At 39.6% G+C, this 15,121-nt stretch overlaps 1 protein-coding gene across 2 annotated transcripts in view; it reads left to right on the top strand.

Moving 5' to 3' along the window:
• LOC112068072 (CAP-Gly domain-containing linker protein 4) overlaps positions 1-15,121 on the top strand; it is an 87,373-nt gene that overhangs the window by 49,036 nt on the left and 23,216 nt on the right. For both annotated transcript variants that reach the window (XM_024135082.1, XM_024135083.2), the window contains exon 12: positions 11,696-11,819. In XM_024135082.1, coding sequence (XP_023990850.1) covers positions 11,696-11,819 — 124 coding nt within the window. The remainder of the gene's footprint in view (positions 1-11,695; positions 11,820-15,121) is intronic.

Below are 15,121 nucleotides of genomic sequence, written 5' to 3' on the forward strand. Positions count from 1 at the left end.
TATGTTTTCGTTTGTCTCCTCCATATCCACTAACCGAAGCTTATTATATGGATATTTCTTTCTATTAATAACGTAGAATTAACAGCTGTACAGAAAGACTCATTTTGAAGGTCAAATTACAGAGGAGGAACTTCTTCTACATCCGCTGGTAACCATGAGAACTGGCATACTAACTACCATATTATGTTTCAATTCAGTCAATACAGAAAGTGTAATGAAATGACGGTGTCACCCATGATTCCCCAAACAATATTTTGAAAGAGGAAGTTAAGTATTTTAAGCATGTTTTCATTTCAGTCTCCTCCATATCCACTAACCAACGTTTATTGTATGGATGTTTTTTTCTGTTTAATAAGGTAAAATTAACAGCTGTACAGAAAGACTCATGTGAAGGTCAAATTTCAGAGGAGGAACTTCTTGATGCAATTAAAGCTTTAAGTCTGGCAAAACTCCAGAGCTGGATGTCAGACCCGTGGAGGTATACAGTGGCTTGCAAAAGTATTCACCCCCTTGCACCTTGCACCCTCTAGCACTTGAAGATGCAAAATATTTTTTATTGTGAAACAAACAAGAAATAAACAAGAAACAAGAACTTGAGCGTGCATAACTATTCACCCCCCCCCCCGAAGTAAATACTTTGTAGACACACATTTTGCAGCAATTACAGCTGCAAGTCTCTTGGGGTATGTCTATATAAGCTTGGCACATCTAGCCACTGGGATTTTTTGCCCATTCTTCAAGGCAAAACTGTTCCAGCTTCAAGTTGGATGGGTTCTGCTGGTGTACAGCAATCTTTGTCGTACCACATTCTCAATTGGATTGAGGTCTGGTCTTTGACTAGGCCATTCCAAGACATTTAAATGTTTCCCCTTAAACCACTCAAGTGTTACTTTAGCAGTATGCTTAGGGTCATTGTCCTGCTGGAAGGTGAACCTCCACCCCAGTCTCAAATCTCTGGAAGACTGAAACAGGTTTCCCTCAAGAATTTAGCTCCATCCATCATTCCTTCAATTCTGACCAGTTTCCCAGTCCCTGCCAATGAAAAACATCCCCACAGCATGATGATGCCACCACCATTATGGGGATGGTGTTCTAGGGGTGATGAGGTGTTGGCTTTGCCAAAAAGCAAAATTTTAGTCTCATCTGACCAGAGTACCTTCTTCCATATGTTTGGGGAGTCTCCCACATGCGTTTTGGCGAACACCAAACATGTTTGCTTATTATTTTCTGGACACTCTTCTGTGAAGCCCTGCTCTGTGGAGTGTACGGCTTAAAGTGGTCCTATGGACAGATACTCCAATCTCAGCTGTGGAGCTTTGCCTTTCAGAACAGGTGTATATATACTGAGATCGTGTGACAGATCATGTGACACTTAGATTGCACACAGGTGCACTTTATTTAACTAATTATGTGTCTTCTGAAGGTAATTGGTTGCACCAGATCTTATTTGGGGCTTCATAGCAAAGAGGGTGAATACGTATGCATCTGTTTTTTTATTTTCTAGAATTTTAGAAACAAGTTTTCATTTCACTTCACAATTTGGACTATTTTGTGTATGGCCATTACATGAAATTCAAATAAAAATCTATTTCAATTACAGGTTGTAATGCAACAAAATAGGAAAACCGCCAAGGGGGTGAATACTTTTGCAAGGCACTGTACCCAACCTTTTTTCGATATACTTAGAGGACCGTTATTAGCATGTTTTAATCTACCATTTATATAAGACTGGTTATCAGACACTCAACAAGAAGGTCTGATTTCATTTTTACTGAAACATGGTCCAAGTGGTAAATATAAAGATCCAGTCCATGAAAAAAATTGGAGACCTCATACACTTCTGTGTTGTGATGCAAAATGCGTAGCACATAGAATTAAAAAGGTATTGTCGGATATTATTCATCCTAATCAGACAGGTTTTTTACATGGACGATATTTTGGAGATAATATAAGTACCGGAAACAATAGAACACTAATGAAAATCTGGAAAACAAGGCCTGGTATTCATAGCTCACTTTGAAAAGGCTTTTGATAAAGTACTACTGGAATTTATATATAAATGCCTGGAATATTTAAATTTTTGAGAATCTCTTATAAAGTGGGTTAAAGTTATGTATAGTAAATAATGGCTACTTCTCAAAGTGTCGGAGTAAAACAAGGTTGTCCACTATCGGCATATCTATTTATTATTGCCATCGAAATGTTAGTTGTTTAAATCCAACAGATCCAACAATAATATCAAAGGGTTATATATCCAGGGCATTAAACAAATGTCATTATAGGCTGATGTTGTCTTTTAAATCCATAATTTGGATCCTTCATAGATCTACTTTTTTAACCTCTCTGGATTACAACCAAATTATGATAAGTGTACTATATTGTGTATTGGATCACAAAAAAATACAACTTTTACATTACCGTGTAGTTTACCAATAAAATGGTCTTATGGTGATGTGGACATACTCAGTATACATATCCCGAAAGAGAAAAATTATCTTCATAGAAAGGTAGCAAAGATAGATAAGATCTTGCTACCTTGGAAAGGAAAATACCTGTCTGCCTATGGAAAAATCACCCTGATTAACTCTTTAGTCATATCCCTGTTTACCTATTTGCTGATGGTCTTGCCTACACCTGTTTTATTAATTATATGAGCAAAAAACATTGCATTTTATTTGGAATGGCAAAGCAGACAAAATTTAAAAGGGCCTATTTTTTAGAATTTGGAGAGCTGAAATTCTTAAATATTAAAGCAGTAGACTTCTCAATGAAGGCGTCAGTCATACAAAAGTTATACATAATTTCGAACTGGTTCTCTAGCAAATTAATAAGAATGTCTCACCCCATGTTCAAGAAAGGTCTTTGCCCTTTATTCAGTTTATAACCTCTAACTTTCGGTTATTTGAAAATGATAATCTCCAAAATATCGCTATTTTAAAAACAAGCCATAGAAAGTTGGTTGCAATTTCAGTTTAATCCACCAGAAAACACAGAACAAATAATGCAACAAATATTGTGCTTAAAAAAAAAAAAAARCTATAATCTTTGTAAAGGATATCATAAATAGGACTTGTCAAGTTATGTCACACATGCAGCGAACTAAAATATATGGAAATGTCTGCTCTACCCAAAATTACAACCAACTAATTGCAGCATTACTGCAAATATGGAAGAGGCAAGTGGAAGAGGGAAAAATGAAGGAACTTCTCTGCTAGACCTGCATTAAAGACCAAAATTGGTTAAATAAAATAGTGATGAATGAAAAAAGTATACCAGTTTAATTTAAGGACCAAAAAATTGACAACTGTGCCATATAAACTCAGCAAAAAAAGAAACGTCCTCTCACTGTCAACTGCGTTTATTTTCAGCAAACTTAACATGTGTAAATATTTGTATGAACATAAGATTCATCAACTGAGACATAAACTGAACAAGTTCCATAGACATGTGACTTACAGAAATCTAATAATGTGTCCCTGAACAAAGGGGTGGTCAAAATCAAAAGTAACAGTCAGTATCTGGTGTGGCCACCAGCTGCATTAAGTACTGTGGTGCATCTCCTCCTCATGGACTGCACCAGATTTGCCAGTTCTTGCTGTGAGATGTTACCCCACTCTTCCAACAAGGTACCTGCAAGTTCCCGGATATTTCTGGGGGGAATGGCCCTAGCCTTTACCCTCCAATCCAACAGGTCCCAGACGTGCTCAATGTGATTGAGATCCGGGCTCTTCACTGGCCATGGAAGAACACTGACATTCCTGTCTTGCAGGAAATCAGGCACAGAACGAGCAGTATGGCTGGTGGCATTGTCATGCTGGAGGGTCATGTCAGGATGAGCCTGCAGGAAGGGTACCACATAAGGGATTTGGATGTCTTCCCTGTAACGCACAGCGTTGAGATTGCCAGCAATGACAACAAGCTCAGTCCGATGATGCTGTGACACACTGCCCCAGAACATGACGGACCCTCCACCTCCAAATCAATCCCGCTCCAGAGTAAGGGCCTCGGTGTAACGCTCATTCCTTTGACGATTAACGCGAATCCGACCATCACCCCTGGTGAGACAAAACCGCAACTCGTCAGTGAAGAGCACTTTTTGCCAGTCCTGTCTGGTCTAGCGACGGTGGGTTTGTGCCCATAGGCGACATTGTTGCCGGTGATGTCTGGCGAGGACCTGCCTTAAAACAGGCCTACAATCCCTCAGTCCAGTCTCTCTCAGCCTATTGCGGACAGTCTGAGCACTGATGGAGGGATTGTGCGTTCCTGGTGTAACTCGGGCAGTTGTTGTTGCCTTCCTGTACCTGTCCCGCAGGTGTGATGTTCGGATGTACAGATCCCGTGCAGATGTTGTTACACGTGGTCTGCCACTGCGAGCACGATCAGCTCTCCGCGCTTTCTTATGCGTCTCACTGTATGGACATTGCAATTTATTGCCCTGGCCGCATCTGCAGTCCTCATGCCTCCTTGCAGCATGCCTAAGGCACGTTCACACAGATTAGCAGGGACCCTGGGCATCTTTCTTTTGGTGTTTTTCAGAGTCAGTAGAAAGGCCTCTTTAGTGTCCTAAGTTTTCATAACTGTGACCTTAATTGCCTACCGTATGTAAGTTAATTAATTGTTTATGGTTCATTGAACAAGCAATTGAACAATGCCGAGAGTGTGCAAGGTCATCAAGGCAAAGGGTGGCTTCTTTGAAGAATCTCAAATATAAAATATATTTTGATTTGTATAACACTTTTTTGGTTGGTACATGATTCCATATGTGCTACAATGTACAATGTAGAAAATAGTAAGAAAATAGAGAAAAACCTTTGAATGAGTAGGTGTTCTAAAAAWTTTGACCGGTAGTGTATATTTACAAAAAAAATTGTGGGGGGTTGGAAATGATGCAGAATATTACATTGATGGAAGCTACAATCTATCTGCAATATAAAGTGTTCTGAAATTCTGTGGCAAACGCTTACCTACATACACGAATCTATGGGGCCAGAAGGTTAAGTCCTTTACGTCATTTTTATTGTGTGCAAACTGCCATCAAAAGGAAAGAGATTGGTCATGGGTGTGGTTATCGCATAATTACAATACAGTGATGAGCTCCAATAGTATTGGGAAAGTTACACATTTTTGGTTTAGCTCTGTACGCCCACACTTTGTATTTTAAGTGATACAATGACTATGACGTTATAGTGCAGACTGACAGATTTAATTTGAAGGTATTTTCATCCATATTGGGTGAACTGTTTAGAAACTAAAGCACTTGTTATACATAGTTCCTCCGTTTTATTGGACCACAAGTATTGTGACAAATTCACTTCTGTGTATTTTAAAGTAGTTAAAAGTTGAGTTTTGGTCCCATATTCCTAGCACTGTTAACATCAAGCTTGCGACTCTACAAACTTGTTGGATGCGTTTGCTTTAGTTGTTTTAGATTTATTTTGTGCCGAATAGAAATTAATGGTAAATAATGAATTCTGTCATTGGAGTCACTTTTATTGTAAATAAGAATATAATGTGTTTTTAAACACTTCTACATTCATGTGAATACGACCATGATTACAGATGATCCTGAATAATTTGTAAATAATGATGAGTAAAAAAGTTAGATGCACAAATATCAGACCCCCCCCAAAATGCTAACCTCTTGGGGGTATGATATTTGTGTGTATTTATTATACTAAAGGTGAGGACGCTGTTGATTTTATGTGCATTTTACATTTACTTAACTTTTCACCGAATTTGTTGATAACTAATCTAAAAGAAATACTCTGGATACATTCAGTAACATGATAAGAATATTCTTTCAAAATTTGGGGTAGGTGCAAAATAAGAAAAAATAATTACTAGCGTTGCACAGTTACTAAGTCATTTCAATTATGACTCAAAGAAGAGTCTTCAACTATAAGGTGCTTTTTTTTTTTTTCTGCTAGCTCTGCCGCTGAGGTACTACAGTAAGCAGACTTGTAGTTGTTTTGTTTGGAACACAGCCCTGCATCCCCTCCATCATACAATTACTGTTGTTGTTTACGCAATCCAACATTTTTCCATTATAAATCGCAATCTGGGTCAGGTGAGCATAATTTCAAAGCTTGTTATGTTGCCAACATGACTAGCTAAACTATAAAATACGATTTTACAGTGTTAGGCTTTCACAAGGCAATTCAGAAAACGGGTTAAAGTTCTCCGTCACTGCGACGAATTTCAGTTACAGTGGGGCAAAAAAGTATTTAGTCAGCCACCAATTGTGCAAGTTCTCCCACTTAAAAAGATGAGAGAGGCCTTTAATTTTCATCATAGGTACACTTCAACTATGACAGACAAAATCAGAATAAAAAAAATCCAGAAAATCACATTGTAGGATTTTTAATGAATTTATTTGCAAATTATGGTGGAAAATAAGTATTTGGTCACCTACAAACAAGCAAGATTTCTGGCTCTCACAGACCTGTAACTTCTTCTTTAAGAGGCTCCTCTGTCCTCCACTCGTTACCTGTATTAATGGCACCTGTTTGAACTTGTTATCAGTATAAAAGACACCTGTCCACAAACAGTCACACTCCAAACTCCACTATGGCCAAGACCAAAGAGCTGTCAAAGGACACCAGAAACAAAATTGTAGACCTGCACCAGGCTGGGAAGACTGAATCTGCAATAGGTAAGCAGCTTGGTTTGAAGAAATCAACTGTGGGAGCAATTATTAGGAAATGGAAGACATACAAGACCACTGATAATCTCCCTCGATCTGGGGCTCCACGCAAGATCTCACCCCGTGGGGTYAAAATGATCACAAGAACGGTGAGCAAAAATCCCAGAACCACACGGGGGGACCTAGTGAATGACCTGCAGAGAGCTGGGACCAAAGTAACAAAGCCTACCATCAGTAACACACTACGCCGCCAGGGACTCAAATCCTGCAGTGCCAGACGTGTCCCCCTGCTTAAGCCAGTACACACAAAATTTCAGATTTTTTTTTACCCTACATTGTCGGGAAAGTAGTCATGCCCCTTGACTTTTTTTGAGCTCAGGTGCCTCCTGTTTCCATTGATCTTCCTTGAGATGTTTCTAAAACTTGGACTACACCTGTGGTAAATTCAATTGATTGGACATGATTTGGAAAGACACACACCTGTCTATATAAATCCCACAGTTGACAGTGCATGTCAGAGCAAAAACCAGGCCATGAGGTTGAAGGAATTGCCKTAGAGCTCCGAGACAGGATTGTGTCAAGGCACAGAGTACCAAAAAATGTGTCCAGCATTGAAGGTCCCCAAGAACACACTGGCCTCAATCATTCTTAAATGGAAGAAGTTTGGAACCACCAAGACTTCCTAGAGCTGTCCCCCCAGCCAAACTGAGCAATCGGGGGAGAAGGGCCTTGGCAAGGAAGGTAACCAAGAACCCGATGGTCACTCTGATACAGTTCTTGTGTGGAGATGGGAGAACCTTCCAGAAGGACAACCATCTCTGCAGCGCTCCACAAATGAGGCCTTTATGGTAGAGTGGCCAGATGGAAGCCACTCCTCAGTAAAAGGCGCATGACAGTCCGATTGGAGTTTGCCAAAAGACACCTAAAGGACTCTCAGACCATGAAGAACAAGATTCTCTGGTCTGATGAAACSAAGATTGAACTCTTTGGTCTGAATGCTCAGTTTCATGTCTAGAGGAAACCTGGCACCATCCCTATGGTGAAGCATGGTGGTGCCAGCATCATGCTGTCGGGATGTTTTTCCAGTGGCAGGGACTGGGAGACTAGTCAGGATCAAGGGAAAGATGAACGGAGGAAAGTACAGAGAGATCCTTGATGAAAACCTGTTCCAGAGCGCTCAGGACCTCAGACTGGGGCGAAGGTTCACCGTCCAACAGGACAACGACCCTAAGTACACAGCCAAAACAACACAGGAGTGGCTTCGGGACAAGTCTCTGAATGTCCTTGAGTGGCCCAGCCAGAGCTCAGACTTGAACGTGATCGAACATCTCTGGAGAGACCTGAAAATAGCTTTGCAGCGACGCTCCCAATCCAACCTGACAGAGCTTCAGAGGATCTGCAGAGAAAAATGGGAGAAACTCACCAAATACAGGTGTGCCGAGCTTGTAGCGTCATAACCAAAAAGACTCAAGGCTGTAATCGATGCCAAAGGTGCATAAATAAAGTACTGAGTAAAGGGTCTGAATACTTATGTAGATGTCATATTTCAGTAACTATTTTTTTTTWTATATACATTTGCAAAATGTGAAAAAATTGTTTTTGCTATGTCATTATGGAGTATTATGTGTAGATTGATGAGGGGAAAAAAACGATTTAATCCATTTTAGAATAAGGCTGAAACATGACAACATTTTGAAAAAGTCAAGGGGTCTGAATACTTTCCAAATTCACTGTAGCTCAGTATTTGAAGTATTTATTTTATACAGTCATTATTGCGTATCTTTATCGAGGTTGTCTATAATTTCAGACCCCACTGTATATCATATACGTAAATATAGCTATGATTGTGTTTTCTGTACTAGTGTTATAAACTCTCCACAGGAGAAAATGTTTGGTATCACTTTACTTTAAGTGTTATTGGAACACTGCTCTGCAGTATCAATCCTTTAGATACACGAAAGCCAGAACTAGTTGGGTACTATTAAGTGACAAGTGTAGGCTTTGTGCAGGTCTGTCTGTCATTCGGAACAACTTCAGTGCCACACACAGTTTTGTTTTCGCTTCATTCAGTCATTTTCAAAGTGCTGTAAAAGGGCCATTCATTAAAAAATATATATTTCACCTTTATTTAACCAGGTATGCCAGTTGAGAACAAGTTTTCTTTTACAACTGCGACCTGGTCAAGATATAGCAAGCAGTGAGACAAAAACAACAACACGGAGTTACACATGGGATAAACATACAGTCAATAACACAATAGACAAATCTGTGTGCAAATGTAGTAATATTAGGGAGGTAAGGCAATAAATAGGCCATAGTGGCGAAATAATTACAGTTTAGCAATTAACACTGGAGTGATAGATGTGCAGATGAGGATGTGCAAGTAGAATACTGGTGTGCAAAAGAGCAGAAAAAAAACAAATATGGGAATGAGGTATGTAGTTGGTTGGATAGGCTATTTACAGATGGGCTGTGTACAGTTGTGGCGATCGGTAAGCTGCTCTGACAGCTGATGCTTAAAGTTAGTGAGGGAGATATACAGTTGAAGTCAAAAGTTTACATACACTTAGGTTGGAGTCATTAAAACTAGTTTTTCAACCACTCCACAAATTTCATGTTAACAAACTATAGTTTTGGCAAGTTGATTAGGACATCTACTTTGTGCATGAYACAAGTAATTACTTTCCAGCAATTGTTTACAGACAGATTATTTTACTTATAATTCACTGTATCACAATTCCAGTGGGTCAGAAGCTTACATACACTAAGTTKACTGTGCCTTTAAACAGCTTGGAAAATTCCAGAAAATTATGTCATGGCTTTAGAAGCTTCTGATAGGCTAATTGACATCATTTGAGTCAATTGGAGGTGTACCTGTGGATGTATTTCAAGGCCTACCTTCAAACTCCGTGCCTCTTTGCTTGACATCATGGGAAATTCAAAATAAATAAATAATTCACTCTACTTTCATTCTGACATTTCACATTCATTAAATAAAGTTGTGATCTTACCTGACCTAAGATTGGGAATTTTTACTAGGATTAAATGTCAGGAATTGTGAAAACTGAGTTTTTTAAAGTATTTGGATAAGGTGTATGTAAACTTCCGACCTCAACTGTACATCCCTCCCTACCTTGTAGGCTTACCCAGTATCGAAGGCTTGGCTTGACGATCTCCGAATGTCATTAACAATGGCAATTTTAGCATGTAAATCTGGATGGGGCAAACTCAACCAATATTTTTTATTTATTTTTTTGCCAGTAAATCCACTGCACAACATTGTATTATTTCATTATGCCTATTTGGTCTTAAAAGAAAGGAAAATACAATCACGAGCATCCACTTTTTTATGCAATATACCGACGCACAAACAAAACAACCCTTGCAATATCAACTGGAATTACATGGGTCTATTAAGTCAAATCAAAATCCGCCGAATACAACAAGTGTATACTTTACCGTGAAATGCTTASTTACAAGCCCTTAACCAACAGTGCAGTTCAAGAAGAAGAAAATATTTACCAAGTAGACTATAATAAAAAGTAACACAATAAGAATAACAATAAAGAGGCTATATACAGGGGGCAACGGTACTGAGTTAGTGTGCGGGGATACAGGCTAGTTGAGGTCATCTGTACATGTAGGTGGGGGCAAAGTGACTATGCATAGATAACAAACAAACAGCGAGTAGCAGCAGTGTACAAAAGGGGGGGGGGCAATGTAAATTGTCTGGTGGTGATTTTTATGAATTGTTTAGCAGTCTTATGGATTGGGGGTAGAAGCTGTTGAGGAGCCTTTTGGTCCTAGACTAGGCGCTCTGGTACTGCTTGCCGTGCGGTGACAGAGAAAACAGTCTAGAGACTCCAGGGTGACTGGAGTCTCTGACAATTTTATGGGCTTTCCTCTGACACAGCTATTATATAGGTCCTGGATGGCAGGAAGCTTGGCCCCAGTGATGTACTGGGCCGTTCGCACTACCCTCTGTAGCGCCTTACGGTCAGATGCCGAGCAGTTGCCATACCAGGCGGTGATGCAACCAGTCAGGATGCTCTCTGGTGCAGCTGTAGAACCTTTTGAGGATCTGGGGACCCATGCCAAATCTTTTCAGTCTCCTGAGGGGGAAAAGGTTTTGTTGTGCCCTCTTCACCACTGTCTTGGTATGTTTGGACCATGATAGTTCGTTGGTGAGGTTGTTGAAAAAACTATTTGAATGAGAAGAGACTGTCACTGGCAAACATGGTTTAAAGACCCAACAACATTATTTAGTTTCCCCTCCTCGTGAATAAAAGCACATATATATATATATATATATAGAAGATAAGCTTAGGCCTAACCCCAGAGAGAGAGAGATATGCCGGTGGCATGCTACGACACCGATGGCTACTGCGTCTGTAATACAGACATAGACATAGATTAATAATAGCCACACCATACCAAACGTTTCTAAACTTTTTATTAGGTTAATATCAGAAGTAAGTTAAGCCATTGTTTATAGGGAAGATACGAGTAGAAGAGCAATTGTAAACTAGAGAAAAACGCGCTACTCTCCCCAACCCTCCCCCCCAGTAAATTTCCATCGCTCCTTCACGTCATCCATTGGAATGCATCAAGCTGCTGAATCTTGTAGAAGACAGTTGTTTAAGAATGTGACTACATTGGTTATTGTAGACACAGCGTGCAAGAGTTTCTTCTACATGAATGCACTTACCCTTGTTTTGCATTGTGATATTTGCAATCAAGTATTGAATGCAAATATTGAAGGGGCAGTAGTGGTTAGAGTGTTGGGCCAGTAACCGAAAGGTTGCTGGATCGAATCTCTGAGCTGACAAGGTTAAAAATCTGTCTTTCTGCCCCTGAACAAGGCAGTTAACCCACTGTTCCCCGGTAGGCCGTCATTGTAAATAAGAATTTGTTCTTAACTGACTTGCCAAGCAAAATAATAAAATGGATGGCCTCGAGAAGCTGCTTGATGGCCTCGAGAAGCTTCTCTAATCGTGGTTTGACTTTGACTGTCTGTCCGCCTCTTTTTCCATCTATCCATCTGTCCCTCAGGGTTCTGGCTGGGGATCGAGCTGGACAAGCCCAGCGGGAAGAACGACGGCTCAGTCGGCGGGGTGAACTACTTCAGCTGTCCTCCCAAACATGGTGTCTTTGCCCCTCCATCGCGTGTACAGAGGTAAGTACATACCCCTCTGGGCTACTCCATTTTATATTTGTAAACAACAAACAAAAAAATCTGGAAGAAGTGTCTTTAATTATTTCTCACATTTAGAAATAGGTTTAGAGAAAAAAAATCTACCGAACCAAAGGTGCATCTGGTGAATGTCACTGGCACAATTACCGTATAACTGTGTAACTGACGGTTATGGATGAAGACTGTCATGAATATAAAATAACTGCGATATGTGTAACGAACAGCTCACTCAGGGCGGGATGAACGGGCATTTGTGCAGTTGAGTCCGTTTCTGCTATAACATTGACTCTTAACAACGTGATGAAACTAGAAATAGAATGAATAGAACGGGCATGAAACCTCTAACCCTGGAAATTTGACTGGTAAACTCATGAGTACACTCAGAATGGCCGCCTGTTATTGTATTGCAATAATTTCCATGGTAATGTGGAATGCTCATTCACATTATTTTAAAGTAATTAATTAACATAATTTCAGTGCATATTAATAGGTACACTTACTGCTCTACTTCCTGCTTTGCTCCTATGGGTACGCTCACAATGGCCGCCAGTCCACCCATTATGACATCATTGACTTCAATGGGGATACCCATTCTATTCATTCTATTTCTATGGCAGCACATGCACGCGAGAGTGAGGGAGAGGAGAAACTGTTTTTTCAGTTTTTTTTATACTCAAACGGTTATCACGGTGACATCAGTAATTTGGCAGGCCAATAACCATCATCCAAACTTCCATGACCGTCACAGCCCTTTTCATTACACTCATCAATATTTGGATGGCACTAACAAGCCAGGCCTCGACAATGCCATTTGTGAGAGCTGTTGAAATATTTGATTTTTGCTTTCTTGAGGACACTGCAAACAGTCCAGATTGGTGATTTACTAGACCACGGGTGTCAAACGGGCAGGAAGCTAAGGCCTATTCACAGCCAAGCCGACTGGACTGTGTTCATTACGGAACAGGAAGGCCAAAGGGCTACCTGGGCTGGTCGGTCTGTTAGAAATATATACATAAAATAAATAAAAAATGGTCACATACACGTTTAGCAGATGTTATTGCGGGTGTCGCGAAATGCTTGTGTTTCGAGCTCCAATAGTGCAGTAATATTTAACGAGTAATATCGAACAATTTCACAACAATACACACACATTTTAAGTAAAGGAATGGAATTAAGAATATACATATCTGGACGTGCAATGTCGGAGCGGCATAGACTAAAATGCAGTAGAATAGAATACAGTATATACGTATGAGATGAGTAGTGCAAAATATGTAAACATTGTTAAAGTGACAAGTGTTCCAATTATTGAAGTGACCAGTGATTTCAAGTCTATGTACAGTTGAAGTCGTACATTTACATACACTTATGTTGGAGTCATTAAATCTAATTTTTAAACCACTCCACAAATTTCTTGTTAACAAACTATAGTTTTGGCAAGTCGATTAGCACATCTACTTTTGTGCATGACACAAGTAATTTTTCCAACAATTGTTTACAGACAGATTATTTCACTTACAATTCACTACCTACAGACTTGATATCATTGGCCACTTTAAGAAATGGAACACTAGTCACTTTAATAAATCCACTTTAGGAATGTTTACATATCTCGCATAACGTATCTCACATTTATATACTGTATACTGTTTTCTACACTATCTATTGCATCTTAGCCGCTCTGTCACTGCTCATCCATATATTTTATATTTATATATTCTTATCCCATTCCTTTACTAGATTGTGTGTATTAGGTTTTGTTGTGGAATTGTTAGATATTACCTGTTAGATACTGCTGCACTGTCGGATCTAGAATCATAAGCATTTCGCTAGACTCGCGATAACATCTGCTAACCATGTATATGTGACCAATACGGTTTGATTTGACACATGGCTAGTCGAATGCCGAACTCTTCATTAAGACAATGCTGAAACATCAATCCATGGGCGAGTCAGTGCCACTTTTTAATTTGTGCCTCAATCAAAATGAAAGAAAAGTTATCTTGCAAATTCAGCAGGCTGTGGTGTAAAATAAGCTTTTGGAAGTGTTGACGTTATCTTCTTAATTATTGTTAATGCCGTCTTTGGTGTGCTTATCAATGCACAAGCACCTTTTCCCCGCTCCTATCGCTCCTTGTGGAGCTTGTTGCGTGGTGGCCATAGACATATACAGTGCTTTCAGAAAGTATTCACACCCCTTGACTTTTTCCACATTTTGTTGTTACTACCTGCATTTTGTGTCACTGGTCTACACACAATATCCCATAGTGTCAAAATGGAATAAGGTTTTACCTTTTTGTGGACAAATTAGTTCAAAATGAAAACTGAAATGTCTTGGAGTCAATAAGTATTCAACCCTTTTGTTATGGCACGCCTAAATAAGTTCAGGAGTAACAATTTGCTTAGTAAGTTGCGTGGACTCACTCTGTGTTCAATAATAACATGATTTTTGAATGACAATTCATCTCTGTACCCCACACATACAATTATCTGTAAGGTCCCTCAGTCGAACAGTGAATTTCAAACACAGATTCGACCAGAAAGACCAGGGAGGTTTTCCAATGCCTCGCAAAGAAGGGCACCTAAAGGGTAGATGGGTAAAGATAAAAAAGAAGATCCCTTTTAGCATAGTGAAGTTATTAATTAAACTTTGGATGTTTTATCAATACACCCAGTCACTACAAAGATACAGTCGTCCTTCCTAACTCGGTTGCCGGAAGGGAAGGAAACTGCTCAGGGATTTCACCATGAGGCCAATGGTGACATTAAAACAGTTGAGTTTAATGGCTGTGATAGGAGAACAATGAGGGTGGATCAACAACATTGTAGTTACTCCACAATACTAACCTAATTGACGGAGTGAAAAGAAGAAAGCCTGTACATAAAAAACAATATTCCAAAACATGCATCCTGTTTGCAACAAGGAACTAAAGTAATGCTGGCATAAATGTGGCAAAGCAATTAACTTTTTGTCCTGAATACAAAGTGTTATGTTTGAGGCACAGGGGTGGCTGCCTCATGTGATGGGTACGCTTATAATCATTAAGGACAAGGGAGTTTTTCCAGGATAAAAAAGAAACAGAATGGAGCTAAGCACAGGCCAAATCCTAGAGTAAAACCTTGTTCATTGTGCTTTCCTGGGAGATGAATTTACCTTTCAGCAGAACAATAACCTAAAACACAAGGCCAAATCTACACTGGAGGTGCTTACCAAGAAGACAATGAATGTTCCTAAGTTACAGTTTTGACACATCTACTTGAAAATCTATGGCAAGACCTGAAAA

This window comes from Salvelinus sp. IW2-2015, unplaced genomic scaffold, assembly GCF_002910315.2.
Source record: "Salvelinus sp. IW2-2015 unplaced genomic scaffold, ASM291031v2 Un_scaffold83, whole genome shotgun sequence".
In the NCBI taxonomy this organism is placed as follows: Eukaryota; Metazoa; Chordata; class Actinopteri; order Salmoniformes; family Salmonidae; genus Salvelinus; species Salvelinus sp. IW2-2015.